The 26,072-nt window shown below is 39.7% G+C and overlaps 1 protein-coding gene across 1 annotated transcript in view; it reads left to right on the plus strand.

The window, feature by feature from the left end:
• Positions 1–26,072, plus strand: part of LOC126278835 (odorant receptor Or2-like) — a 63,181-nt gene that overhangs the window by 24,217 nt on the left and 12,892 nt on the right. Inside the window, exon 3 of the mRNA XM_049979111.1 lies at positions 13,791–13,890. Coding sequence (XP_049835068.1) covers positions 13,791–13,890 — 100 coding nt within the window. The remainder of the gene's footprint in view (positions 1–13,790; positions 13,891–26,072) is intronic.

A 26,072-nucleotide genomic window follows, 5' to 3' on the forward strand; every position in this document is an offset into this window, starting at 1 on the left:
GGATAGTGGAACAGAATAAAAAGATCTTTTTTCAAAATATTTGCTATTGTTGGTTATAAGTTGTAAACAGTCGGTTAATTAATTAATTTATTAATGCATTATTTTTTACCTGGCAAGATTAGGGCCTTCAGGCCCTCTCTTACACCTAACCAGGAACACTGAAATTGAACGAATTTCAGTTTGCACAGAACATTATGGACATACCACATGTTATACAGTATTAATGTTAAAACAAAAATTAGAGATTATAACAGTAGTATACTGATAATTATAACAATAAAAATTCTTATAACAGTCAATTTTATTAATAGTAATGACTATGTATATGAAAGTAAACATATTTTTCTTTTATGAATTTCAGTCCTATTCCTAGTTGGGAATTTTATCGTTATTTTCTTGCAGTATGTGAGTTATTCACATCGACTAGAGACATAAGATAATAGAATGGGTTGAAAGAGATTTAGAAGAGGTGGCTAGGTTACAGGAAGAGAAATAGAATGGTAAATTTCGAAGCTGTGTTGGAGAGGAGAAAGAAAGAGATGAGAGGGGCACAACAGTGGTGGCTATGTCGTCCTTTATATGTACGTTTTGAGTTTCCTTTTGAATGTTGTGTGGTTCTGGATTAGACGCAGATCACAGGGGAGCACGTTCCATAGTCATATGGCTGAGATTGAGAATGACACAGAGAAAGATTTTGTGTTATGTAAAGGCACATCCAAGATGCCAGACATATCCGATGTGGTATTGGGGTTGTGGAATGATGATAGGTGTTTAATGTGAGAAGATAAGTATTTGGGGCACCAGTAACTAAGAAATCGATGATGTAAGCACATCATGTGGAGATCGCATTCCTTGTGTGGGCATATCCAGCAAAGCTGGGAGTATGAAGGACTGATAAGATCATACAACCGTATATTACAAACGCATCTTACGCAAGCATTCAAGCATTCAAGCTAGAGGCATCTCGGATTTTCACTATTTGTGCCATATTGAACTACATCACACTAGTAAAGATTAGGCAAAACTAGTGTTTGGACTAATTTTTGTTTAACATGGGTTGGAAAGATTTTTCTACATTTTTCGGATTGCATGTATGGAGGAGAGCGATTTCTGGTAAGCTGTGAATGTTTGTTCTTCCCAGTTTAGGTGTTCATCCAAGATTATTTCAAGGTCTTTTACTGTATTTTGGTATAGTTGTTAAATACCATTAAGGAGTATTTGAGGGACTTTTTCGTGAAAGTACCAGCTGATTAACTTTGGATGAGATATAAGAATGACCTAGGATTTCTTGGGGTTTAGTTTCAGATATAGGTTCTGTGCCCATCGAGAAACAGAGCAAAGATCTGCGTGCATACTCGCTACTGCGTTAGCAATGTTCGTGGGGCTTGCACTTATGTATAGTTGTATGTCATCGGCATATAAATGGTAGTTGCAGGAGTGAACCATTGAAGAAATATCATTAATGTAGAGTGAGAAGAGTAATGGGCCAAGGATTGAGCCTTGGGGAACTCCAGAGTGCATGTTTCTCCATGATGACTTCTGCGACCACAAATGACTTGTTGACTTCTGTTTTTGAGGTAGCTGTCAAACCAGTGTATTGCGTTGTTTGAGAAATTCAGCTGTTTCATTTTAATTAGTAATATATCAAAGTCAACTGTATGAAAAGCCTTGCTAAAGTCATGTGGTGTTAGGATGGTAGGTGCACGTCTGTCCATAGCATGTTTATTGTCATCAGTTACTTTGATTAATGCAGATGCTGTACTGTGGTGCTTTCAGAAGACTGACTGATATTTATAAAATGTGTTATGAATTTTGTTGTAATCTGTCAGCTGTTCATGGACGATGTATTCTAGGGCTTTAGGTATTGCCGGTAGTCTGCTGATTGGCCTGTAGTTACCTGGCGACTTTGGGTATAGGTTGAATTAAACTTTCTTCCAGTCAGTAGGATATGTACTGCTTGCAAGAGACAGGTTGGAGATATCTCTGATAACTGTAATAATAGTGTCTACAACGTTCTTCATCATGCCAATGCTCACTCCATCATTTCCTAATGCCTCGAAGGAGATTCTAATAATTGCCTTGTGTACTGCGCCTGTAGTGACATGTTTTAGGAAAAACTTGTCTCTCGTGAGACTGATATCTTGGGGCTGGTAATTTGTCGCTGTGTGACAGTTTACAGCTGTTGAGAGGAAACCTTTTAATCCTTCTGCATACGCTTGATAAACATTGTCAGATCTTCGCTTCCGTATACAGAAACTGCCCAGCTTTTCCCACAGTGCAGCAGGTTTACATATGCCGCATACGACAGAGCGGGCATGTCTGATTTTGACATTCCTCACGCTTTGCTTGGTTCTGTTTCGGAGTTTCCTGTAAGCTTCATACGCCTCGGGAATTTGGTTACGCTTGAAGGCCCTATGTGCAGCATAACGATTATTCATTAACTGACGTAACTCAGTGGTGAGTCATGGCGCGAGAGCCCTCTTTACCTTAACACTGCGTTGACGTGCATGTTTATCATACAGTGCAATAATTTTGCGACGAAATTCCCGAATTTTTCCGTCTTAAGTCGGTTCATTGCTTATATCATAGCAAGGGATGGCTGAGCAATCCTTTTGAAGAGCGTCATGGTTAACATTTTTTAGGTTTCTGTAGGTTACTAGGTGACATTTTTCTTTGGTAGTCTGGATTGAGTAACTTAAGAATATCATGTCATGAGCAGAGAGTCCCGGAGCGGATTTCTGATTGGCGATAATTATTTTATCTGGTAGCTTTATCGCTATTATATCAGTGAGTGTATGGCTGTGTGAAGTGTGATAGGTTGGATCCACCGGTGTTACACCCATACCATTGGAGTGGAACAGTCTCCTTTGTTTTTCTGCAGAGGGAGATTTTAACTGTAAGTCGATGTTTGTGTAACCCATAACGCTTATGTGCTCATACTGTGACATGAGCGAGGACAGGGCAGACTGAGAGGAGGACATATCACCGACGTTTGGTTGTTTATAGATTACTCCAATTACCACTTTCTGATTTGATGTATTTACTTCGAAAAACAAGAACTCTGCTTCTCTTCCGATGTGCATAGGATAATAGTTTTCATACCAGAGCGGACATAGGCACCCCTCCCCCCCCCCCCATCGTGTTTCACGATCTGCCATTAGGAGAGAGTAACCAGTGATTGGGATAGCGTCGGAAGAAATGTTTGGTTTCAACCAAGTTTCAGAGACCAGGATAATATGGAAAAGCGACTGGCAGAATAGGTCACAGAACTCGTCGAAGTGAGGCGTTAGCGACTGCGCGTTCACGTGGGCCACAAAGAGCCCACCGCCGAAACTGGTCTGTCCCATTGTGGCTGCCTGTAGGTCCGAATGCGCTCCTTTTACCTGCTGGTCGGAAGAGGGACAAAAGCTGGAATTAGCAGGAGAAGCGTCTGTGGGATGAAGGTGAAACACTGGCTGGAAGTATCAGAGAAGGGAGCGGAAAGAGAGATGGAAAGTGGCAGTAGTGGTTACGAAAAAGATAACAGTAGTAGTAGTGGTAGTGACGAGGATGAATATAATAGATATAGAAAGGCGGATATAAGGAGATTCCTGTTAATGAGGAATTCTAATTCCCGTTTGACTGACAATATGAATGTACATGAGCACTTATGATGGAGAAATAAAGAAACAATATTTCTGTGAAACAATTGACTTATTTTACAAAGAGTACTTATGGTACTTAGAGACATAACGAAGCAATATTTACATTAAAAAATGAAAAAAATATTAAAAATTAACTTATATTAGACAGATTACTTGTTCAAATCATAGTTCTTTTTGGAAATCTGGATTAATGCAATTAAAAAATTGTTGCTTCCAGTCTTGCAATTCTTTAGCTAATTATAACCAAATGTTTACTTTAATCTGCTATCTGGACAGTGTGAAAAATCAATAATTTGGTTATGTAAACTTTTATTTACTCCTGGAGTGGTTATTTGGCAAAAAAGTTTATGGTATATTTTTACTCTAGAATTATAATTAATCTGAGTTAATCAGTATTTTCCAACAGCATAATTATTGTTAACAATACCATTGCATTCTTGTTTAAAGTCTCCTTGTTTTCGAAAATTCAAAGCATTTATTAGGTGTTCGATCATTCCTTCTTTGTTAAAAATTCATGCAACACCTTGTGTAATGCCTAAATCCAACAAATAGTGGTGTTCCTTTTTAAGATCTTTTAAAATTTCTGGACATTCTCTAAATAGTGTGTCGAGTTTAGTATCTGCTTTTTCTATTTTGTAAGGAATAACAACAGGATTTTTATATTCTTTCTGTAATTTTTATACCCTTACATTAAAAATTGGTTTCGTCCTTTCAGTTGTTGGTGTATTGGAATTTACAAAATATGGTATTTTTGCTTTAAGTCCAAGTCTTGTCAAATTAAAATTAGAAAATGTAGATCTTAAAATTCTACTAAAATCACCACTTGCTTCCTTTTCTACAATAAATTTTCCATTTTACATTTCGTCTTTGCAATCTACAAAATCTGTCATTTTAATTACCACAATATTATCTCAAGAAGGTTCTGTAATTTGTTTAAATTCTTCTAAATTTTCTTCTAATTTTGTGTACAATATATCTTTAATATCTGTAACAAGATTATTTTTGTTTAATACATCGTTAATATCTATAATACAAATCTTTTATTCGATGATTTTACTGTATTTCCAAGTAGTTAGGTTAGAGAATATTGCTTTTTGTTTGTAGTGGGCATTTGAATTTCAACTTCCTTTACTATAGGAGAAATGTATTACTCATGCAAAATAGTAATTGGAAGTAGAGATGAAAAATGTTAATAAAAGATATAAGATTTAATTGTATTCAGCAATTAGTTGAAACTGGGTGGTTCAAAGCACAGTGACGTGTTTTTCTTACGTATATGAAATAGGCCACTTTTAGAATATGATTTGTCACTCGAATACCAACTATACATACGATCTGTACATAGAATTGCTTATCCTGTGGTGCAAAAAGCTTTATTGCTACAGAAATTGGTTCACCCACCCAAATTCAATTGTATTTTGCTACCATTGTTCACCACTTGAGCTCATCAAGAAAAAGATGCCAACATCACTCATAAGCAGCTCTTCCATCAATTACAGAGATAGATGACAAGACCTAGCAAGAAGAAAGAATACAATGGATGGACAGCAAAGCAACTGAAGTTTGCAGAACAACAGCGACTCACAGCAAATATATATATATATATATATATATATATATATATATATATATATATATATATATATATATATATATATATTTAAAAATCTTGGAATGTGAAAATGAAATAAGGAAAGTACCATCCAGAAGAAGGAAAAAAGCATCTGGCTTTTCCTTCAAAAGGCGCCAAAGGTTTTCCATTTTTAGGCAGTTAATGTATTATAATTAATTTTACTTTTTTCTTGTTTGATTTTACATTCATTAAATGGAACAGGTGAAGCAATGTGACATGTATGTAGAGAAAAAGAGTCTTAGTGAATTTTACAAGTATAGATATGTAAAGGAGGATACTGTAGAATGTGTAGTAAAGAAATTATACTACATTTGTTTTCTTACATTCACCTCTTATAAAAATATATTAAATTTCGAACGAACTAGTGAGTGTGCTAGTGAGCTAAAGTGAGCCAGAACATATGAACTTTAGCTACTCCCAGGTTGGAATTTCAGAACTGGTACCAATTTGCGTTCGTCACTTCAGTCTGCATATATGCATAATTAAAGGCAGTTATTCGGTGAGTTTCAAACTTTGTAAGGGCCTATTCTATTGATGCATACTCAGTGATCAGACCTCTATTCTTATATAATGCAATGACCGTTTTCGTGCAGATCTGAATTTTTCATATACCATCTTATGCAGTAATTATGCCCTGATCCTTTGTGTGATTTCTCCACCATATGATCACTTTGCATGATATTTTCAGTAAATGCCAAGCTCTAATGTGCATCATACAGAAATTACCATGCACTGTGTTTGAAGTAATTTGTAAGTCTTTCTTAAACATTTGCTGTTGTTTGTTTTTACATACAATGCATTAATGACATTAATGATTTCTGTAACAGGGAATGGCTTAAGTCTCTTCAATAGACTGCACTTTTTTAGTACCTGAGGAGTAACATCTTCTGTGGAAATCAGTCCTAATCAAACAACGACTATATTTGGTACTGCTGTGGAGAGCAATGCTCTGTAATGAGAAAACATGTTCCACCAGCTTTAGTAAAACACTTACGTTTTCCTTGTTGGAGTATGTACTAAAAAATCTGTATGGTTTGCCGTTAAATAATTGACTATAGGTGGACAGAGCATAGTTCATAAGTTTTCCTCTGTCTGGTATGTGTAGAAGGTTTAATTTTACTCTGGTCATCATCTGTGTTACCTCTTTTCTCGACTAAGGTGCAGTTCCATCTAGGCAACATTTGGACAAAATTTAGCATACAGATGTGATCCATCCTACATGGGACAATTCGACCAGACACCCTGCTGTGGTAACTCTACACTTGGGGTAATGAAGCATGCCCCACTAGTCAAATAATAATTCGTATTTCCTGTTGCTATGTACTCGTCAGTAGTGATTTTCCCAAGACAAACGTCGTGTATGTGACGTAAAGTGCCTTCTAATCTCATTCCATACTTCGTTTTCTTCTAAACCTGGGCTCTGTGGTCTGCGTTGCAAATTCTCCATGCCACTATCGTCCTGGATTAGAAAATTTGCATCATGTACGAACATTTTCATCGCTTATGTCTGTGTCGAATGTTCCTTGAAACGAGTACAGTGGTTCAGAAGTGAAATTTTTTCGGAAGAAGTTGTGAAGGTAGTCACATGTTGTAGTAATAGTTTCTGCAATTTCCACGGATAGCAACAGTGGTTTTCTGAATATATGAAACACTGATACCAACAACGCAAAATCGGTTGTCCACTGCTCTGCGAACGTGGAAGTATCTACAGTTTTCTGTCTCCTACAAGACGCTCTTTGTTAACGGTCTGAAAAGGGTTTACCTAATGTTCCTGTAGTGGAACTGCATTTTCGGCCATCGGCCACTAATACATACCGTGATACTTTACTGCATCTAGGAAGAGGTTCACGAGGCAGTAACGGCATCCAATTTTTTTTTTTTTTTTTTGTTACTCCCTTGTAGAACTAAATTTATCGAAAAACTCCACCGTCTGAAACTTGACCCTGACAGCCTGTATTAGCGTACTAGAACCAACAGTATTAACAATGACCATCGGAACAATGCTAAAACTAAAAAACGTGCTACCATGCTTCTTTGGGTTTAGAGTCAGTAAGCATTATGCATTACAAGCCCAGATACAATGTGTCTACTGGTGCAATAAGAGTATTTGAAAGTTTACTGATGTACCACTGAAACTTCAAGTAAATCAAAACTGAGAAGAAACATTATTTTTATCTGCCAATCTGTAAAGCATGTAGAAATTTCTCATACAGACTCCAACAAGTACAACATAGACGTTGTTTTAAATGTATGTGAACACATTTGTTTTTGTCCTGCTCACTCTTTCCTACACAGGGCTGATTTAGGATTCGTTCAAAAGAATAATATTATTCTGCAGGTCACAAGAAAAAGAAGCACTGTATCAAACAGACAAACCATTGCCTACTACTGAAATCAAGTTGACATATTATGTCTGTGCAAACGAAAACGGGAAACGAAAGAGACCAAAGTTAAATAAAGGCAAATACGAGGATGTAGCGAAAATAAGTACCATAAAGAAAAAAAATTAAACTGTTTCTGGGAAAAGAACAAGAATTTGCATATTTGCAAGGAAGGCTTTAACATTACCTGAATCACGGTATATGGAATTATCCGTATACTACTTGGGAATGGACGATACCAGCAGTAAATAGCATGGATGTGCCCATATGTTTGAGTACTTGCAGAAAATGATGCACGTTTACTATATTAGAAGATATACATGGACACAAGAGAGAGTTGTGCCACTAAATTAAACCTGGTACACGTCCTTCTACACCCCCAACATGATGTCTTTTCACATTTCGTGCCAGTAACGTAAGACTGGCCTTAGTAGCACCACTGTGATGCTAAAAATCTGATTTGCTTTACAAACATGCTGTGATGGTCGTGAGCGTAAGTTGACTTTGACAATCGACGTAGTGAGCTGATGTTAGACAAAAATGTCTGTAGGGCGAAACAGACGGCGTTATCAACACCTCACTCACTTTCAACGAAGGCGAGTAATAAGGCTAGACGAAGCTGGATACTGCTTCCGTGATTCTGCATAAGCACTTGTTAGGATTGAAGGCAGTCACTCTACGTGGTTGCTGGCAATAGTGGTCGCGAGTGTGTACGGTAGCAAGCAGAGTAGGCTCCAAACAACCAGATAGCGATACCGAGAGGGAAGACCATCATCTTCGACGTAAGGCTCTAGCGCATCGTACTGCATCTGCAGTAGCAGCTTAAGCAGCAGTTTGTACTACAGTGACAAAACGATCTGTTACAAATCGGTTATTTCAAGGACATCTCCGAGTTGGGCGACCTATAGCTTACATTCCACCTACCCCAAACCAACACCGTTTGCGACTTCAGTGATGTCAAGCAAAAGTACTTCAAATGGCTCTGAGCACTATGGGACTTAACTTCTGAGGTCATCAGTCCCCTAGAACTTAGAACTACGTAAACCTAACTAACCTAAGGACATCATACACATCCATGCCCGAGGCAGGATTCGAACCAGCGACCGGAGCGGTCGCGTGGTGCCAGACTGTAACGCCTAGAACCGCTCGGACACCTCGGCCGGCTGGGCGGACAAGTGGAGGTGTTTCGTGATGAAATCGTGTTCTGCCTCGGTACCAGACCAGTGATGGCCGTGTGTTGATTACAAATGGGCCACTTGAGGCCCCGCAACCAACCAATCAGCGTGCTAGATACACAAGACCTAAACCGAAAGCTATGACCGACATATGATTTCGTCTGACAGCAGCAGCACTCTCATGGTAATCCAGTGAACCCTGAATGCCAAATTCTACGTCAGTCATGTGATTCGATCTGTTAAACTGTTATTCATGAACAGCATTACAGAGAGTGTTATCCAATAGGACAGCCCTAGACCACTTACTGCTGTTGTAACTCAACATGATCTGCAGAGTGTCGACATGTTTCCTTTGCCTGCTCGATCTCTGCAACTGTCTCCAATCGAGCACATGTGGGACGCCGTTTGACGGCATCATCCAAAAACATCACTGTATTGGATGATCGAGTGTAGCAGGCACGGAACTCCCTCCCACAAACCGACATCCGGCACCTGCACGACACAATGCAAGCACGTCCGCATGTTTGTATTCAACATTCTGGTGATTACTAGTGCAACAGAATTTCACATCTGCAATAGCTTACCTCGCGCTAACATTAACGAGGGATCTCGCACTGTGAGTCAGTTAAATATGCTTTTTACACAAACGTATTACCGACTTTTCATTACTTTACTTGAATTATATTTTGGTGCTGTGCTGTGTATGAATGGATACGTAGTGATCTCGATATGACTAAAGGATACAAGATACCAGTGTTTACTGCAAATACAATCGGTAGTGGTCATATATTGAAAAGCTCAAAGAAAATGCTCGATGCTGTGAAGGCTTAAACTTTTTGCAGCTGTGCTACAAATATACATTTTCTTAAAAAAAATAAACCTCCCATTCACTGTGTATTACTGTATTTATGTTGTGTGCTATCTAAAAGCGGAACTGTTTAGGAATGTCTGAACAGATATGACATGTTAATGGTCAAATAACTTTTAGTATTGTACTTGGTAGTGGCATAAAAGTCTAAATCTAGATAGTATAGTAGATAAGTAAACAATACACAGTCAAGTGAAACATGTTGCATGACTGTGGCTCAGCACTATCGGAAAATTTTTATAAATATTCAATTTAAGCTGTACACAACATGACAGATTTCTTCACCCTTGGAGACAGTGAGTGACGGTGTGTGTGTGTGTGTGTGTGTGTGTGTGTGTGTGTGTGTGTGTGTCTGTGTGTGATATGGAATAACATCGTGGCAGTTTGAGGGTACACAGTTGTGTGTTTAGGCTATGTGTGTACCTTAATCTTTAAGCTATATGAGATGTAGTAGTAAAGTAAGCTACAATTGTTCAGGACTGATATACAACAAATATTTACCAATCTTGATCATTAATACATAGTGTTTTGCTTTTCTTAAGCTGCTACTTTACTTTCGACGCAAATACTGGTCTGTCATCCACAGTTAGAGATGGAACTTTCCTCTGGGGAAACTTTGCCCAAGGACAATACTACTCACGAGATTTATAGTAGGGCATCAAGCCTTTTACCTGCTGACTACAATTTTTTTCCCTGTTAACTGTCTTACAAATAATAGTTGACAGTATGAGACATGGAAATAACATACGAAGGCCCATTCTGTCTTACAAACTCTGAGTGACACTATGAGGCATGGAAATAACCTCTGAAGTTCCATTCAGCCTTGCACCAAAGTAGATATAAAGATCTAACTACAGGTGGCTGTGCCAAATGTGTTACAGAGTACAAGATGACCAGGTGTAGAGGGTAGTTACTGATGGCTGCTTTGTTCCTAATGACCAGAAGGAATTACACTCTTATTGGAACATCTAAAGAAGTTTATATGGTCTCAGAAACACTCTGATTGGTCTATTTGTGGAACATAGACCGCCAAAGATACCTTAACCTCTACATTACACCGGTAGCGTCAATAAAGTGAACCAAATGTAGGTATTATTGCCATACTAACAATATTTACGACGTTTGACAAATATTACAGACAATTTGAGGTCAGTTGAGCCTTGCATCAAAGTGGGTGCAATCGTCGAACTACAGTCATGATTGGACACCTAGTGGGGCCTCAGAGAACAAGATGGTTCCCCCTAGAGGGTAAAGACAGGTTACCTGTTTTAGTTTCCCTGGCAGGTAAAACGATGGATTGTGACTGGGAGTGTAAAATTTGTGTGTGTGTGTGTGCAAGCCTGCAAGCGCTTGTGTCAGCTCCTCTCCCCTTCCTCCCAACATGCCATTTCATGTGGGTCACTGTGAAATACCGTTGAGTTAAGTAGATACACAGTAAGTCATAAATACAATAGAAGTACTGCTAAGAAACGCTTCGGAAATGTTATAACAAAAATTCTGCCCTTGATTTTAAGAACGGAAACAGAACACTAACACAGAAAATATTTGTAGGAAATTAGTGAAAAAATCATTATCCAGTCATTAGAATCTTTTCTCAGCACAATTTCATATCTATCCAACCTTAATAATTAGTTGATTATAGTTAAATAATGTCGTTGGAAAAAGAGCTGTTAACGAAAGGGCAACTAAATGTTTAAGGGCTGCGTTCTAGAAACTGGATAGTATAGCAAATTTCAATGTCAAAGTAATGCATATCCAAAGAGTATTACATCGATGTTTAATAAGACTTCTCCTACTAAAACTATGAAACGTCCCCTTCGAACAATTATACAAGACTGTGCTTAAACTGACACACTACATTTTTAGCGCAACGGAATCTGACTTTCAAAAATCCCTACAAAAGAATGACCATGACTAACATTAACCTATACCTTTCACAATTCACTTACGTCAGCAAAAATCTTCGTTACTCGAACTACTGCAATACAGCGACCGCCACTACTGCCAGCTAAATCATAGATTCAATCTACGGAAGGCACTAACTACTGATAGGCATAGTTAGCGAATGAAAGATTTTAATAGAGAACAAAAATGTATTTACATAATAGTCATTATATATATACCAGTGTTAAAGACTGCGATGGGGCTCCGTATGCCACGGCAAACTGGCTGTCACTAACGGCGGTGGTGCACATATGCTGCGCAGCTAGCGCCATTCGACGGCCAACTCCGCGGTTCCTGGTGTGTCCGCTGTGCCGTGCGTGTGATCATTGCTAGTACAGCCATCTCGCAGTGTCCGGAGCAAGTATGGTGGGTCTGACACACCGGTGTCAATGTGTTCTTTTTTCCATTTCCAGGAGTGTAGTTAAATTGGCCTACAACATAAGAACAGAAAGTATGGAACAGATATTTTATAAAAAAGTATAAGTACTGACTAACAGCACAAGAAAAGACTTACATGTCACGTATAAAATAAATATCGAACGATAAAGCTTTAGTCACAAGATTTTCTTAAAAAAAGAATATCCGGAAGGCAAGCCACTATGGGCTGCTCACATTTGTCAAACCACAGGTAGCAACAGACTGTGGCTACCACGTTAGTAACTGTGGGGAGGTGAACATTACACCAAGAGTCGCATCTAGTAGTCGCAAATATCCCAATCCAGAAATTTATCTTCTTGACAACCCCTTCTCCTATACAAGAGATTTTCTGAGTGTGTAACACTGCAGTAAGCGGACTGTGAAGTCAGTTCAGCCACATCCCGAATATATCTTATTGAAAAGATAAGACTGCATTAGCTGTAAGTCTTCTGTTTACAGGACGACCGGTTTCGCAGCATTTCAGATGCATCATCAGGTGCACCGTGTACAGTCTGATGGAAAAGAACCCATGTAATGAAAAAAATGTAACTAACATGAAAAGTGTATACGGGATGAACATAAAAAATCTAGTTATGATCCGATCAAGAAAAGGGAATGGGATTACCTAATTTTCATCAACCACTAGTACAGGACTTGAAATATAATATGACATAGAATGCTCCCATGATAGCTAGAAAGTACAAAACTTAATAAAAACGAATTCCTACTTAGAGACTGTTAGGTAAGTGAAATACGACCTCAGTTATAATCATCTACGTTATAACTTAAAAATCTGAGCAGTTAACGGTCACTCGTTTGCCGAAAACGAATTGGAAAACATACTAGTAAAGACTCAGTTATTTTATCTCAAACAGTAGTCAATCTCACCCCCCCCCCCCCCACACACACACACCACACCACCAAGAAAATGCTGTACAGAACTATTTTAAGGCTGAACACGAAACAGATATGGAGTGAAACGGAGTTGAATATATTGTCTTATCTAAATAGCTGAATCGGCAGTAAACAGCGCATGTTAAAGCCAGATGGCAAAAGGCTGAACTAACCCACAGCAAGTGTACGCGCTGAGCTCTGTACTAAAGGGTGGCATGTCTAGACGCAACTGTGGGAACGCTAGATAGCGATATGGAACTACTTTTCAACGGAAAACATTGAACTAATAATAGGTTTTATGAATTTACGTCAGTTATGAGACAATGTGAGGGATGACGCAGCTTTCTCATCAATTCGGCAGTCATTCTATTGGATTAGTAACCCGCAGATGAGCATGCATGGTCTACATGGCCCCTCTCTCCATGTCTCTATCCAACGTTTCCACAGATCTGTTGAAAACGTATTTGTTGTTAGACTCTCATCGGCCTTACATTCTCAGTCTGGTCCGTCGGTTTTATCGTCTTGATATAAGTGGCCTCGTCTGTTGTTAATGTAAAAAATCATAGACCATAGAGAAGCATCTGTATTCCCAAGGCTATTGAATAATTTATTAATTTTCGGTGAGCTTTCATTGAAGTCATTCCTATTTGCATTCTCTTCTCAGTATATGGAGTGATTTATCCAATAGTATATTTTGTCAGAATCTGATACTTCAGCCTCAACGGTTGCATGACACTACGTTTATTAGGCATTTTACCTTTAGAAATTAACGTTAAATGTCTGTCTCGTAGAGTATATTTGTAAGGTGTACTGTTGTTCTTGACATGTTGGCAGGAACGTTCAGCTACTGGAGCAGTGTTTAGGCAGGATGTTACTGGGACAATGCCTCTCCAATGGGACATCATTCTGCTTACTTCTCTTTCAGGCTGCAAAGGTAAATTACGTATCAGTTAGTTCAGTGGATATAATGTACCATCGCCTAGTGTCGTGCGTTTCCCGGTAAGCTCCAGAAACACACCTGTTGTGTCAACTGACGCTCGTCGTCAAGAGGATACTGAGCCGAAGTTTTCTTTCCCACAATCGAGAACTGCTATTCTTCAATATTCTCCATGTTCTATTTTTCAAATGTAGCCAAAGAAACTGAATTTCTTCTTAGAATGCCATGGGAATGTATGCAGATCTATTTGCGTCAGACAATGCAAGTTTATGTGAGTCAACGATGTTAGTGTGCCGGATCTTTATATCATATGTATTAAATAATGTTACTGTTCTTCCATACTGCCTTCTCTTGAAAGCGTCATCGCCACCCAAGTTTCCCCTTCCTTTATATCACTATTGCCTGTTGTTGTTGTGGTATTAAATCGTGAGACTGGTTTGATGCAGCTCTCCATGCTACTCTATCTTGTGCAAGCTTCTTCATCTCCCAGTACCTACTGCAACCTACATCCTTCTGAATCTGCTTAGTGTATTCATCTCTTGGTCTCCCTCTACGATTTTTACCCTCCACACTGCCCTCTAATACTAAATTGGTGATCCCTCGATGCCTCAGAACATTTCCTACCAACCGATCCCTTCTTCTGGTCAAGTTGTGCCACAAACTTCTCTACACTCCAATCCTATTCAACACTTCCTCATTAGCTATGTGATCTACCCATCTAATCTTCAGCATTCTTCTATAGTACCACTTTTCAAAAGCTTCTATTCTCTTCTTGTCCAAACTAGTTATCGTCCATGTTTCACTTCCATACATGGCTACACTCCATACAAATACTTTCAGAAATGACTTCCTCACACTTAAATCTATACTCGATGTTAACAAATTTCTCTTCTTCAGAAACGCTTTCCTTGCCATTGCCAGTGTACATTTTATATCCTCTCTACTTCGACCATCATCAGTTATTTTGCTCCCCAAATAGCAAAACTCTTTTACTACATTAAGTGTCTCATTTCCTAATCTAATTCCCTCACCATCACCAGACTTAATTCGACTACATTCCATTATCCTCGTTTTGCTTTTGTTGATGTTCATCTTATATCCTCCTTTCAAGACACTATCCATTCCGTTCAACTGCTCCTCGAAGTCCTTTGCTGTCTCTGACAGAATTACAATGTCATCGGCGAACCTCAACATTTTAATTTCATCTCCATGGATATTAATACCTACTCCGAATTTTTCTTTTGTTTCCTTTACTGCTTGCTCAATATACAGATTGAATAACTTTGAGGAGAGACTACAGTCCTGTCTCATTCACTTCCCAACCACTGCTTCCCGTTCATGTCCCTCGACTGGTATAACTGTCATCTGGTTTCTGTACAATTTGTAAATAGCCTTTAGCTCCCTGTATTTTACATCTGCTACCTTCAGAATTTGAAAGAGAGTATTCCAATCAACATTGTCAAAAGCTTTCTCTAAGTCTATAAATGCTAGAAACGTAGGTTTGCCATTCCTTAATCTGGCTTCTAAGATAAGTCGTAGGGACAGTATTGCCTCACGTGTTCCAACATTTCTACGGAATCCAAACTGATCTTCCGCGAGGTCGGCTTCTGTAAAGAATTCGCGTTAGCTTTTTGCAGCTGTGACTTATTAAACTGATAGTTTGGTAATTTTCACATCTGTCAACACCTGCTTTCTTTGGGATTGGAATATTATATTCTTCTTGAAGTCTGAGGTTATTTCGCCTGTCTCATACATCTTGCTCACCAGATGGTAGAGTTTTGTCAGGACTGGCTCTCCCAAGACCGTGAGTAGTTCCAATGGAATGTTATCTACTCACAGGTTCCTTGGTTCGACTCAGGTCTTTCAGTGCTCTGTCAAACTCTTCACGCAGTATCGTATCTCCCATTTAATCTTCATCTACATCCTCTTCCATTTCCATAATATTGTCCTCAAGTACAGCGCCCTTGTATAGACCCCCTATATACTCCTTCCACCTTTCTGCTTTCCCTTCTTTGCTTAGAACTGGGTTTCCATCTGAGCTCTTGATGTTCATACAAGTGGTTCTCTTACATCCAAAGGTCTCTTTAATTTTCATGTAGACAGTATCTATCTTACCCCTAGTGCGATAAGGCTCTACATCCTTACATTTGTCGTCTAGCCATCCCTGCTTAGCCATTTTGCACTTCCTGTTGATCTCATTTTTGAGACGTTTGTATTCCTTTTTGCCTGCTTCATTTACTGCTTTTTTATATTTTCTCCTTTCATCAATTAAATTCAATATTTCTTCTGTTAACCAAGGATTTCTGCTAGTCTTCATCTTTTTACCTACTTGATCCTCTGCTGCCTTCACTACTTCATCCCTCAAAGCTACCCATACTTTTTCTACCGTATTTCTTTCCCCCATTCCTGTCAATTGCTCCCTTATGCTCTCCCTGAAACTCTGTACAACCTCTGGTTCTTTTAGTTAATCCAGGTCCCACCTTTTTGCAGTTTCTTTAGTTTTAATCTACAGGTCTTAACAAATAGATTGTGCTCAGAGTCCACATCTGCCTCTGAAAATGTCTTACAATTTAAAACCTGGTTCCTAAATCTCTGTCTTACCATTATATAATCTATCTGAAACCTATCAGTATCTTCCATGTATACAGCCTTCTTTTATGGTTCTTGAACCAAGTGTTAGCTATGATTAAGTTGTGCTCTGTGCAAAATTCTACCAGGTGGCTTCCTCTTTCATTTATTTGCCCCAGTCCATATTCACCTACTACGTTTCCTTCTCTCCCTTTTCCTACTACCGAATTCCAGTCACCCATGAGTATTAAATTTTTGTCACCCTTCACTATCAGAATAATTTCTTTTATTTGATCATACATTTCTTCAATTTCTTCGTCATCTGCGGAGCTAGTTGGCACATAAACTTATACTACTGTAGTAGGTGGGAGCTTCTTACCTATGTTGGCCATAATAATGCGTTCACTATGCTGTTTGTAGTATCTTACCTGCATTCCTATTTTCCTATTCATTATTAAACCTACTCCTGCATTAACCCAATTTGATTTTGTGTTTATAACCCTGTAGTCACCTGACCGAAAGTCTTGTTCCTCCTGCCACCGCACTTCACTAATTCCCACTGTATCTAACTTTAACCTATCCATTTCCCTTTTTAAATTTTCTAACCTACCTGCCCGATGAAGGGATCTGACATTCCACGCTCCGATCCATAGAACGCCAGTTTTCTTTCTCCTGATAACGACATCTTCTTGAGTAGTCCCCGCCCGGAGATCCGAATGGGGGACTATTTTATCTCCAGAATATTTTACCCAAGAGGACGCCATCATCATTTAATCATACAGTAAAGCTGCATGCCCTCGGGAAAGGTTACGGCCGTAGTTTCCACTTGCTTTCAGCCGTTTGCAGTACCAGCACAGCAAGGCCGTTTTAGTTATTGTTACAAGGCCAGGTCAGTCAATCATCCAGACTGTTGGCCATGCAACTACTGAAAAGTCTGCTGCCCCTCTTCAGGAACCACATGTTTTTCTGGCCTCTCAACAGATACCCCTCCATTGTGGTTGCACCTACGGTATGGCTATATCTCTGAGGCTTGCAAGCCTCCCCACCAACGGCAAGATCCATGATTCATGGGGGGAGGCACTATTGCCTAACTGAGCATAATTATTCAGCAACCCTTACATCAAGAAATAACTCGAAGTATCCTGGCTGCATACATTGCCAGAATGGATAGTCATAGCAATAAACGTATGAACGTTGACAGTCATGAGCTCTGAGCAGAACTGTATTACATTAATAATTTTTGAATTAATTCTTGAATTATGAAGAAATTACGAGAATAGTATCACTGCAGCCCTTTGGTAATTGATAGTCGGTGCAGCAGTTGCCGAAATCAAAAATTAAATTGAACAACGCAAGGGGGAGGTGGTGAGAATTTCAAAAACATCCAGCGAAGCGGTTGTGGGGAACTTTAAAAACTCCATGATTGGAACTAGCCAAAGTGTGCTAAGTTCAAAGTAGCGTACAATTTTAGAAAAATGCAATCTTCATCAGCAACAGAATGCTTATGTCAAATGTCAGCATGTTAAACAGATGTCCATTAAAATACATAAAGGTTGTTATTGGACTTACTTCTATTTATAACATATGAGGAAAAATTAGGTCAGCAGAGTACACAATGTTTATGTCGTGTGAATCACATAATGCCTAAAATATGATTGTTACCTCTCCAATGAAGTGCCACCATGCTATTTCTATGCCATAAATTGTGTGTAATATTTATTAAAATACTTAAAAATATCGGCGTGTTTATCTGTGGCCTACTTCAGGCTGCGTTAGTAGCGTTGCAAAGATCGAACTATCATTATATGATGTTAAAAGAGGGTTTTCAGCAGCGCTTTGCCTCACCAAACATATTTTAAAGTGGAAGAGCAATAATTCATCTTCCTACACATGAGCAAAATAATATCAGTGTTTTGGGTGAGATAAAATACTTTTCATCTTGAAAAACATGTAGGATCTTGTTTATTTACTGATGTTATCTTTTTTGATACTTTAGCACAAGAAATGGCAGTATAAATAGTGCATTTCTTTTTTAATGCCACAATTACAAAACGTAAACTAATCGTAATTAAAACGCAAATAATGATTGACGAGACTCCCTAAAGAGAGAAGAGTACTTTGCACCTAAATAAAATTACTTATCACAATATTTAATCATTTCAAGTACAAGAAAACATGTAGGTTTTTTATTATATTACATAATTATAATTACTAATCTCTGATCACAAACAAATAGTCTAATTAGAACCAAAATAAAATTACACATATTATTTATCATAATATAAAGACTGTAGACAAAACAAATAACACACTAATTTTGTTACTGAACTGATGTATAATATTAAAAATTGAAGTACATACAGTTTAGATATTGGCACTACTGATGCAAGTTACTCTATAACTCTGATAGTACCAGGTTTCTTTCTTTTGTTTCATGAAGTATCCATAGATGTGTAAAATCCCCACAGAAATTATATCAGATATATTAGTAGCATCTTAATTAACTAATATAAAAACATACATTACACCTATTTAACCTTACAGACACCAATCTATTTTCATAATTGTTACATTCTAAACCAAACTAAATTCAGATTGGGCTCATATTTACTGCAATGATATTCAGTGTTAAAAGCCGTGAATAGATTTTACTGCACTATAATATTAAGCTGAACAATACAATGTTGGATACAACTGCTTTATAAGGAGTAACTCATATAGGTTTCAAACAATGAAAGACATGTCTTTCCAATGTGGTTATCAGGTCATATTGATTGCAGTTGTACTAGAAGAGAATATGTGTAATGTTAGGTATTGAAAGTTTATTTTGTTTACTTTACTCTAGGAAGTAAAATCGATCGTTCCTTCTAATTTCTCAAGACATTAAAAATGTATATCACAATACTACAGACATAACTTATAGGTAAGGCTGCATTTGCCAAAGAGACTATAACAGTAGGCAATAAATATTTCTATTACAATACATAACATGTACAGCGCACCCATAGATATAAATTGCAGATTAAGGAACCCTTCTCAATGAGTGTAGTTTTATTTTATTATCCCTCACTTCGAAGAAACCTAAATGTGACAGTGTTACTTATCACAATATATAACATACATAAAAATTAGTTCTATAACATTGCGAAATACACGTGACACAACCGTTGATCTAACTTGTTGGTTAAAATTCCCTTATCAGTCAGAATTGTTAGACTTTTGTACCAAAGAAACCACGTCAATACTACTTCTATATTACCTGTATTACTCCCCAAAGGTCGTTTTCGATCAGCTACAAGTTATATCCAATTCAGTTATACTTTACAGTAACTCCCAACCTAGTGTAAAGACTCTGTCTTGCAGTACAAAATGTTTGTATCTGCTGCTGGTAATGCTAGGGTGTGCTGTAATACTTTCCCACAATCATTTACCTTTTACAGCAAAATTGTTATATACTGCTCCGTTCAGAGTCAGCTATTAGACTATAAGTAGTATTTTGAGTTAGAAATAAATATCTGCAAATATCTACCAGAACTGTAAAGAACTGATGCGTATTTAATAATGGTACAGCAAAATTGTGGCAAATAGCACCATGAAACAGGAAAATTACAAAATATTGCTCCATACATCGGTGAGCTGCAACAAAAATGTAACACAATTTTACGTTTATAGTAAGATATGGTCACAACTCCGTGTAATACTCGTACTTGAGAAACATTGTAAGTCTTTTGCGTATTTATAGATGTGGAAATCCTTTACGCAACATGACAGATATTTTAGGTGTGGATTTAACATTTTGACAATTCATATAACCGTTGCTCTTGTGCTTTTGTGTGCTTGTGTGCATATACCTGTGCATATATGCACACATCTGTACATATATCTGTACCGTGAAAAAAGGACAACTTTGAATGAATTTTCACATTTCAGATTGATCGGTTACCTTTAAACATGATAACAAAGGCTGTTTCGATACTATGACCATTTTGAACACTGCATCATTCGAAGCAGTGAATATATAACCTACGTATTTTGAGAAAATATACACATGTCAGAACACTCTCTATTTTCGATAAATAATTCAGAACTTCAGAGGCCTTAGAACATGGTGCTCAATCCCGTTCGCGCTAATACACTCCTGGAAATTGAAATAAGAACACCGTGAATTCATTGTCCCAGGAAGGGGAAACTTTATTGACACATTCCTGGGGTCAGATACATCACATGATCACACTGACAGAACCAAAGGCACATAGACACAGGCAACAGAGCATGCACAATGTCGGCACTAGTACAGTGTATATCCACCTTTCGCAGCAATGCAGGCTGCTATTCTCCCATGGAGACGATCGTAGAGATGCTGGATGTAGTCCTGTGGAACGCCTTGCTATGCCATTTCCACCTGGGGCCTCAGTTGGACCGGCGTTCGTGCTGGACGTGCAGACCGCGTGAGACGACGCTTCATCCAGTCCCAAACATGCTCAATGGGGGACAGATCCGGAGATCTTGCTGGCCAGGATAGTTGACTTACACCTTCTAGAGCACGTTGGTGGCACAGGATACATGCGGACGTGCATTGTCCTGTTAGAACAGCAAGTTCCCTTGCCGGTCTAGGAATGGTAGACCGATGGGTTCGATGACGGTTTGGATGTACCGTGCACTATTCAGTGTCCCCTCGACGATCACCAGAGGTGTACAGCCAGTGTAGGAGATCGCTCCCCACACCATGATGCCGGGTGTTGGCCCTGTGTGCCTCGGTCGTATGCAGTCCTGATTTTGGGGCTCACCTGCACGGCGCCAAACACGCATACGACCATCACTGGCACCAAGGCAGAAGCGACTCTCATCGCTGAAGACGACACGTCTCCATTCGTCCCTCCATTCACGCCTGTCGCGACACCACTGGAAGCGGGCTGCACGATGTTAGGGCGTGAGCGGAAGACGGCCTAACGGTGTGCGGGACCGTAGCCCAGCTTCATGGAGACGGTTGCGAATGGTCCTCGCCAATACCCCAGGAGCAACAGTGTCCCTCATTTGCTGGGAATTGGTGGTGCGGTCCCCAACGGCACTGCGTAGGATCCTACAGTCTTGGCGTGCATCCGTGCGTCGCTGCGGTCCTGTCCCAGGTCGATGGGCACGTGCACCTTCCGCCGACCACTGGCGACATCATCGATGTACTGTGGAGACGCCCCACGTGTTGAGCAATTCGGCGGTACGTCCACCCGGCCTCCCTCATGCCCACTATACGCCCTCGCTCAAAGTCCGTCAACTGCACATACGGTTCACGTCCACGCTGTCGCGGCATGCTACCAGTGTTAAAGACTGCGATGGAGCTCCGTATGCCACGGCAAACTGGCTGACACTGACGGCGGCGGTGCACAAATGCTGTGCAGCTAGCGCCATTCGACGGCCAACACCGCGGTTCCTGGTGTGTCCGCTGTGCCTTGCATGTGATCATTGCTTGTACAGCCCTCTCGCAGTGTCTGGAGCAAGTATGGTGGGTCTGACACACCGGTGACAATGTGTTCTTTTTTCCATTTCCAGGAGTGTAGCTTTCAGCGTGGTGCCATATCGTTCACCGGCGTAGTTCTGTCATTCAGAATTTTTCTTACTGTCCCACTAGCACAACGAGGCTAGTTTCAGCACCTTGAATCTTTTGAATATTCTGCCAGCGCCATCTTGCAATTTTTAATTTCCTTCCAGTGCCATCTGGCACTTTTAGATATCCCACCACTGCCATCTTTCATTTTTGAACTTCCCGGCACCACCATGTTAAACTTAGTTGGCTGCTGAGCTGACCAGCAGCAAGAGCTTGAAAAGTGTGCAGAAGGAATCATGGCCATATTACTTTAGGGGGTACTAAAGTGAAATAACTAAATTGTTAAAGAAGTAACTTGACAGTCTTCTTCTGCTTTTCCTTTAATGTTATTGTTTGGGATCCCAGCCTCTTACACGCTCACTTAGAATCGCAGTAACACTCAGTTACCCAGGTAACATGGTCGTCGTGGTGTCGCTATGACATCAGTAAATGGAATATGGGAAAAAATTCTAACACTATATTTTAGAAGACTGTGTGCAATTTGTTACTTTTATTTGTGGGTCCCAATTGTCTGCTTCGTTAGGACCCTTTAGGATCACGTAAGCTTGTTTTGAACTACTTCTTTCCTGCTTATAGTTCTTCATTCTCTCACTTCTGTTTCTTTCTTTGTCTGTTAAGACAACTTTGATTTTTATGCCCGTCCTCTTGTGGCCATCCACCAACCCTTTACATCTCTACCTGTCCTATACTACTACCTGCAGATTCCTTTCTTTTATTCCTACAGTCTTTCAATCATCTTTCACTTCCTTCAACCAGTTGTTTCTCGTATGACATAATGCATTGCATATCTTCTTAGTCCACTTCTCCTCTTCCATTCTTACGACGTATCCAAAAAATTGTAACCTTCTCTTCCGGATGTCGCTCGATATGGGTTCAATATCTTAAACATTTCCTGTCGTGTTCTCTGTATCCAGATGTCCCCATGTTTTTGATGCTCCATATGCCTCTCAGAATTTTCCTCTCCTCCTCCTCCAACAGTATTGAAGCCCTGTTGCCGAGTGTGATTGTTTCTGATGCATACACAGCAGCATTTCTTACAGTTACTGTGTAATGTCGCATTTTGGCATGCCATGACAGATTTTTCTTGCTATATGTTGTCTTCACCGCATACCGAAACTCTCGCAAAAGCTGTGCGCTGTCTACTGCACTACTGTTGCTCCGTATGCCACCAGTTATCTTAGCCTCATATAACGAAAACTGTTGACTTTCCCAACTACTTAGCCTTCTATCTTCCAGTCAGACTCACTCTCATTGTCTTGGTCTTCTTATATGCAGTCTGACCTATTCTGCTGTTTCGGCTAGAGATTTTGTGCTGCCTTTGCATATTCTTCTGTCTCATTTAAGAGTTTCATGTCATTTGTTGAATTCCAGATAGTCCATTGCTGCACTATGTTTGACCTTGTACTCAATTTCTACTCATTTGATCTTCATGTTAGTATTCAGTTGTCTCCACTGTCTCACTACTTCGTCCAGAACGAGGTTAAATAAACTTGGTGACTGGCCATCTCTTTGTCGGGCTCCTGTTTTTATTTCCAAGCTGTCTGACAGCGTACTGTAATGCCTGATCCTGGCAGTAATGTCGCTTAACATTTCGTTCATTATTTCATTCGTTGTAGCATCCAGTCCTCTACCTTCTAACACATCAAGTAGAGTACTTCTGTCAACTGCATCGTAGGCCTTTTGGAAGTCCACAAATGCCACTGTTATCTTTCCTCCTTTCCTGTGTCTGTGTTCTATTATCCTTTTTATTCCCAATATCTGTTCTGTACATCTCCTCCCTTTCTTAAAGCCACGCGGGTACTCTCCTATTGTCAGCCCCAGTTGTTCTTCAACTCTGTTCAGCAAGATTCTCGAGAAAACCTTGTACCATATGTTTGAGAGAGAGAGATATCCCTGTAGTTATCCAGTACTTTCTTGCCCCCTTTCTTGTGTAGTAATATTATAATGGCTTCTTTCCAGTCTGTTGGTAATATCTTATTTCTGCAGACACCCATTATTATGTTGTACCTACGCCACTTGATATCTTCAGCACAGATACCATCACTGCCTGATGCCTTGTTATTTTAGAGGTTATTAATTGTCTCTACTACTTCTGTCTTGGTGGCTGCATTGTCTAGACTATCGCGACTTTCAACCCTAAAGGGTAAGTGTGTCCACTTTACTGTCAGTGCTTCTGCACTCAGCAAATACCTAAAATACCTGACCATTTCTTCGCACACCTCTATCTCGCCAATTTTTATTGTGTCATCTTGTCCTATTACGTAGGGTTCTTTAGCCTCATTGCCTCGTAGCCTTTAATTCTTGTCTTCATTTCTCTGAAAAAGGTTCGTAATAAGTATTTCTTGAAGGCTGTGTTTCCTTCTTCAAGTTTCTCATTCCATTTGCTTTCCTTGGTGTTTCTGATTGTTTTGCTAACAATTTTTTTTGCATTCGGGTAGTTCGACCGGTCTTCTTGCTTTTTACAGGATTGACATTTCATCCATGCTTTCCTCCTGGTCTCGACTGCGTTTTCACATTCATGCGTCCACTACCCATGGATCCTTTTTTCTTTTGTTAGTAGTCAGTCGCACTGCCTCTACTTCCATCATATTTCTCACTCTCTTCAAATAACATTGAGCTATCATTCTCTTTGCATACTCTGCTCTGTGTGTTTTCAGAAGATCCAAGTCGATTCTGTGAGTGTTTATGGTCCTACGTTTCCTTGCTCTGTTGGCTATCCATCTGCATTTTATTTCGACAAAGTAGTGATCTGATTGCACCCTGCCATTTTTCCTCACTTTCGTGTTCATAATCTCTCTGTTATTCTTGTTACGGGTAGCCACATGGTCTAGCTGTTTTTCCAGTCCTCATTCGAGGGCTGACCCACGTACTTTTCTTGCTTGCCTTGCTTTGTAGTGAGTGGTCATTATTGTCATCTTGTGTCTCCTACACAGGTCCACTTATCACTGACCGTACTTGTTTGTTCTCTTGTGGGTTGGATAATCTCCCACATGAGCGCTTAACTTCTTTCCCATGCCTATTTGCGAGTTAAAATCTCCTAGCAAAATAGTGACACCTCTTTTGTCCACATCCATCACCACGTTATCCAAAGAGGACCACAAGTGTTCAGTTCCTGTTCCGTCTTTTTTGTTCTTACCATTTGTCGGTGCATGTGCATTTGTTGTTGTATAGGTTTTGTTCTCTGTTTTCATTGTCAGGTATGTCCGGCCCCGGTAGCTGAGTGGTCAGAGCGACAGAATGTCAATTCTCAGCGGCCGGGTTCGATTCTCGGCTGGGTTGGAGATTTTCTCCGCTCAGTGACTGGGTGTTGTGTTGTTCTAATCATCATCGACGTGCAAGTCACCGAAATGGCGTCAATCGAAAGACTTGCACCTCGCGAACGGTCTACCTGACGGGAGGCCCTAGTCACACGACATTTTTATTGTCAGGCATGACAGCCGCTCGCTTATGCCTTTCCACGCAGTGATACTATCCAGGTATCTACGGTCTATCACAAAGGTTGTGCCAGACATGAGAGGTTGTTTTGGCCCCCAAAACTGGGTTTGGCTTTTAGAATTACATAGCGTCTGATTCCATTTCGTCCCTGAATCTTGTTTACTGTAGTGTCAGTATGTCAATCCTACGATTTCTCATACCGTCAAGAACTTGCTTTAGGTTGCCCACCTTCATTATTGGTTTCCCTTTTAGAAGTCTGCCTCGGTCTGATTTTGTGCCCATGATTTTGATGTAATGGTAGGTTCGTAGTTTTGTTTCGCATGTGATGGAGTCTCCCCAGAATCCAATAGCCTGCTTGCATTGACCTCGGTCAACGAGGAATTAGCTCCCTGGTGTAGACTTGAATTATCACATGCTTCATGACTGTTTCATAAGCGGAAGTTTCGACTTTGGCCACCGCATTTGCAGTAGTGTGGTTACAAAAGAGGTGGCTAGCCCCAGAGTTTGTACTCAGGCCGCCCCACTTTGATCAGACGCCTTCTGTGGCCACTCCACTGGAGTTCAGACGCCACTCTAT

The sequence above is a fragment of the Schistocerca gregaria genome, chromosome 6, assembly GCF_023897955.1.
Source record: "Schistocerca gregaria isolate iqSchGreg1 chromosome 6, iqSchGreg1.2, whole genome shotgun sequence".
In the NCBI taxonomy this organism is placed as follows: domain Eukaryota; kingdom Metazoa; phylum Arthropoda; class Insecta; order Orthoptera; family Acrididae; genus Schistocerca; species Schistocerca gregaria.